Raw genomic sequence first — 5,321 nt, 5'->3', positions numbered from 1 at the left:
ATTCAATCATAGTGGTGGTATCAAACGAGAAAAAATAAACTCATTCCATTTAATGAACTTTAAACTTTTATTTTTCTCGTTGAAAGAAAATATCCTCTTTTTATAGAATACGTATGTCTCAATCTAACTATGCCTAATTATTACATGAAACTTTATTCTTACCTTTTGTCTGGCTCTATCAAATTCTAAATCACATGAATGAATGATTGGGATTTTTAAAAAGCAGAAATAAAAGAATAAATGATATTTTGACAAATGTATATAAATAAGAAACATAATACGAACTATAATTCAATACAACAATAAGAACTACATGAACCCAGGGATAATAAGGTCTTTTTAGAGACAGTTGAATTTAAATATTTTTCTTTATTTGTAGAATATGTTAAGGCGTTAAACTAAACAAAGGTTTATTTTCCAGTACATTAATAGTTGGTAGGAGAATACGTATAATAGTTGATAATAATTCTGACACTGAATACGATTCGTAATGATTCTTAGAACTATTTTTCTTTATTATTGGTGCTTGTCAGCCTGCAATGGACAAACAGGGGATGACGTGAAAAGCTTGGTTACTCAATTGTTCACTACCAACACTTATAAAAAGAATGTCCGCCCAAACGCTGATCAAACAAAGCCAATGCAGGTGGACTTGGACTTCTATCTTGTCGGCATCAATGGAATAGACGAAATAACACAAAAACTAACGACAACAGGTTTTCTGTTTATAAGTTGGACAGACGAGTACCTTACATGGAACTCAGCTTCACACGGTAACGTAGAATATATATATGTTTCTCAAAGTGATATATGGAAACCAGACATAACACTTCAAAATGGATTTTCAAAACTTAAGGAACTTGGTGATAGTTTTATAAATGTTCAGATTTTGCCAACAGGCGAAATTACTTGGTTGCCAACTGAAGTGTTTGAAACAAAGTGTAATATTGATATCAAATATTTTCCTTTTGACCGTCAAACATGCGAAATAGTTTTTGTTGTCTGGTCCAGTAGCATATTGGACGTAAATGTGACAAAAGGAAGTAGAGGCATACTTCTGGAAGCATTAGATCCTAATGGTGTGTGGAGTGTTGTATCGACATCAGCCGGGGACGATGTGTTGTCGTCGGAGTCAAGAGTTGTATTTACAATAACTCTCGAGCGTAGTTCAGCGTACTACGTCATGAATGTCATTGTCCCTGTTATATTACTTGGCATACTAAATGTTTTTACGTTTGTAATCCCAGCAGACAGTGGGGAGAAAATGGGATACTCCATCACAGTTTTTCTGGCATTTGCCGTCTTCTTAACAATTATAAGTTCTGAACTTCCGAAGACATCGGGATCATTACTGGGGTATTATCTAATGTTCCAAATGGGCATGGGAACGTTCGTTGTAGCTGTGACAGCCTTTGAATTAAGAATTCATCATCGGAAAGACAAAGTCCCACATAAAATTCAAAGAATTTTCAGAAGTAAATGTAAAACTCGAGTAAAAAGTTCAGATAAAAAATTTGACAATCCAGAAAAAGATAAGGAAAATGAGGACGGAGAAAAGACTTGGAGTGATATAACATCAACAACAGATTTTGTATTGTTCTGGGTATCATTAGTTTCCACGTTCATAGTTACTGTGACCATCTTGGGATTACTTTCATCGAAATATAAATAAAAGTGATTTACTTTACTACCGAGAACACCGTCATAAATCCGTTTATTCTGAATTTACCTATTAAGTATTTAGAGGGTAGTCAATTAGGTCCGTGTATATTTGCGTCCATTCGTTTTTCGTTTTGAGGTATCAAAAACAAAAAAACGAAAGTGTTTTCATTTTTCGTTATTGATTTTTGAAAAACCAAAATGAAAAACAAAATTGTTTTCGTTTTTCGTTTTCGATTTCTCAAAAACCAAAACGGAAAACAAAAGTGTTTTCGTTTTTCGTTTTTGATTTCTCAAAAACCAAAATGAAAAACAAAATTGTTTTCGTTTTTCATTTTTGATTTCACTAATCAGAAAAGAAATTACATATTTGGATTCAATTTCTGTATTTAGTTTTAGTTATATATCGTTTTAGATAGTATAATTATGGTTTACATATATCCTTATTGCATAGAAATTAAGAGGCTGATACAAAATATTGAGTCTAAATAAAGACCCTGATTTTTTTTTAATAATCCTAGATTCCAATACGGAACTGTATTGTATCAGTAACTACCTATTATCAATGATTTACAATATTTCTTACATAATGTCATTGTGCATCTCATGTTGCCTGTTCATTTAGATGATAATTTGAAAACGGCTACTTTCTTTAAAAAAACAACTTCCTATTTATTACATGTAAGTCTTAGTTAAGTATTATTTCATTGCAAATAAAAAATATGGACAAAAATTTAGCTAAAATTAATCTTCTCTTTAATTCCAATATTTAAGAAAGGAAATCCTGACGATCCTAAAAACTACAGAGGTATTTCATTGGTGTCACATCAAGGAAAACTATTTACGTCGTTGATTCATTCAAGACTTATAACACCGTGCAAGATTAACAACACTCTGACAGATGCACAGTTTGGATTCCGTCCTGGATACGGCACTTCTGATGCCATCTTCTGTCTTCATTCTTTGATTTCTAAGTCGTTAAGAAAGGGTAAACGCTTGTACTGTTGTTTCATCGATTATATTAAAGCCTTTGATAGTGTTTTTCATGTAAAGTTATGGTTTAGACTAGTTAGATGTGGAGTTAATGGTAAACTTCTTACTGTAATTAAATCTATGTATTCAAAATTAAAAACTTGTATAAAGTGTAATGGAAAACTTTCAGATTTTTTCGATGTAATACTGGCTTGATGCAAGGGGAATCTTGACCTCCATTATTATACTCAGTGTATGTTAATGATATGGAAGTAGAGCTAATTAATAATGGCTGTCGGTCATATGAATTGAAATCTTTAAATTTATTCTTACTTATGTACGCACTTTTATTTAGCGAGAACATAGATGATTTGCAAAATATGATAAATGCTGTAAACTCTTCTTCAAAGGAATATGGTTTATATATCAAAACGTCTAAAACTAAAGTAGTCGTGTTTCGAAATAGAGGTAGTGTAAAAAGTCAAGAAAAATGGTTTTTAAATAATAACCAACTTGATATATGTGACAATTTTGTATATTTAGGTATCCTTATTAATTATAATGGTAGCTTTTTACATACACAAAAAAATGTTAGCCAATCAAGGTAGAAAGGCTGTTTTTGCTTTATGTAGTAAAATTGTAGATGATTATTATAACTGTGAAACGTTACTGTCCTTATTTGATACTTATGTATCTAGTATTCTTAATTATAGCTGTGAAGTGTGGGGTAATCATAAAGCTGATGATATAGAAAAAGTACATTTGTATTTTTTAAAACGAATTCTGAAAGGTTCGAAAAACTGCTGTTATTTACATGGTTTACTGTGAATTGGGACGTTACCCAATGTATTATGAAAGACAAAGAAAAATGATTCAGTTTTGGTTTAAATTATTAAATACTGATAACTGTATATTAAAAGCATGTTATGAATAGATGTTGGAGAGTTCATTTAAAAAACCCAAAGACAAATTTAATTGGGCATGTTCAGTCTGAGATATTTTATGTAAATATGGTTTTATGATGTATGGCTAAACCAAAGCGTAAATAATGTTGATATATTTACACATGAGCTTAAACAACGAATGAAAGATACCTTTATCACTGATGTTAATGCGTTTTTTAACAATTCATCTAAATGTAAACTTTATAGATATATATATATATATATGACACAGATATATTGCAATTTTATTGAGATAGACCTGTTAATCAAATATATAAACATTATATATGTAAATATCGTATCTCTGCCCATAGCCGTACTTTGACCTATAATGTTTTACATTTTACACATTGTGACTTGGATGGAGGGTTGTCTCATTGGCACTCATACCACATCTTCTTATTTCTATGTAATAGTTAATATACAAAAATTGGGAGAATTTTTTACATGATTTGTACACTAGAACTGTTTGGTTTGTAATATATATACCCTGACTCTAGAAATTTAAATTCGATGTTAATTATCACTCCCAAAAACTTCAAAATCATATTCGTTAATATCTGATAATGAATTTTTTATTTGGTTTCGGTACAAGGGATTGTCGAGAAAATATTAATCCGGAGATTATATGATATAATGAGTATATCTAATATAACTGGAACCACAAGGATATATTGGCGTATAGAAATTTGGTCATCCTTTTGTTTTTGTCCATCCGGCAGTAACACCTTGACTATATGGGGCGTCCATTTGGCTGTTCGGGACGTATAAATTTTGACGTCCGGTCAGAATGTATTTAAGGATATTTGGGGTAAAGATTTATGAGACAGCTACCCAAACAACCAAAAGATATCTAGGGGTAAATATACAGTCTTCCTTAATAGACAAGTGTCTATACAATATGTCAATGAATAAATTTATCCAGAAGCATTTGAAGACCTCATATCAGCAGATAGCAAAATGAAACCCTTAAGCTATGGCATAGTACAACCACTGAAGATACATATTTGCGAGATTAAAATAGTTTTATTTATCTCAAACGGCCTTCATTTTAGATGTCGATCAATCAACAAATAAAAGATACATTATAGAACATATAATTCAGTGTACAGGGAAAATGAGGTCGTTTTATTATGGTTAAATTCAATTTTTGAAATGCATTACTTTTTAAGTTTTTGGTATTGTCTAAACTTGTTGGCGAGTTCCCATTTAGATAAGTTATACCAACGTGTGTATGTATATGGCATTCGAATTTAATGTTATATATTTCAACAATGAATAGCAAAGAGACTTAATTCAATAGAGTATAGCTATCTGCATCAACATTACATGAAGACTATTCTAAACGTGTAACTTTTATTCACATTATTTATGGAAATAAAGGCATTCAGCTTTTTTCATTTATATTTCAATGTTTTCTATTTGTAACCTTGAATCTTAGATTACAACCACCATAGCAGTAAAAATATCATGCTTTGCCTATTAATGTTGGAGTTAAGAAAAATGAAAAATCACATATCTTAACATTTTTGTCGCCTAAACGGTGAACCCGCCTCAAAACTATTGATATATGTTTAAACATTTGACATGTTTCTTTTTTCGAGCAACATATTTAAATTCTCGAAATTTATACTATGCGCACGCATTGGTATAAAAAAAAATTATTGTTATACCTATGTGATCATTTACAATTTCGACATTCAATTATCATTGAATGTTACGATCAACTTAGAGACAATAACTGTT

At 30.7% G+C, this 5,321-nt stretch overlaps 1 protein-coding gene across 1 annotated transcript; it reads left to right on the top strand.

The window, feature by feature from the left end:
- Positions 1 to 372: 372 nt before the first annotated feature.
- Positions 373 to 4,981, top strand: LOC127732724 (neuronal acetylcholine receptor subunit beta-2-like). Its single transcript, XM_052241913.1, has one exon. The coding sequence runs from the start codon at positions 491 to 493 to the stop codon at positions 1,670 to 1,672; it is 1,182 nt and encodes a 393-aa protein (XP_052097873.1). The 5' UTR covers positions 373 to 490; the 3' UTR covers positions 1,673 to 4,981.
- The last annotated feature ends 340 nt before the right edge of the window (positions 4,982 to 5,321 follow it).

Source organism: Mytilus californianus, unplaced genomic scaffold (assembly GCF_021869535.1).
Source record: "Mytilus californianus isolate M0D057914Y unplaced genomic scaffold, xbMytCali1.0.p SCAF_26, whole genome shotgun sequence".
Classification (NCBI taxonomy): domain Eukaryota; kingdom Metazoa; phylum Mollusca; class Bivalvia; order Mytilida; family Mytilidae; genus Mytilus; species Mytilus californianus.
Note: the sequence above shows the minus strand (reverse complement) of the source record. Positions and strands in the feature narration are given on the sequence as shown.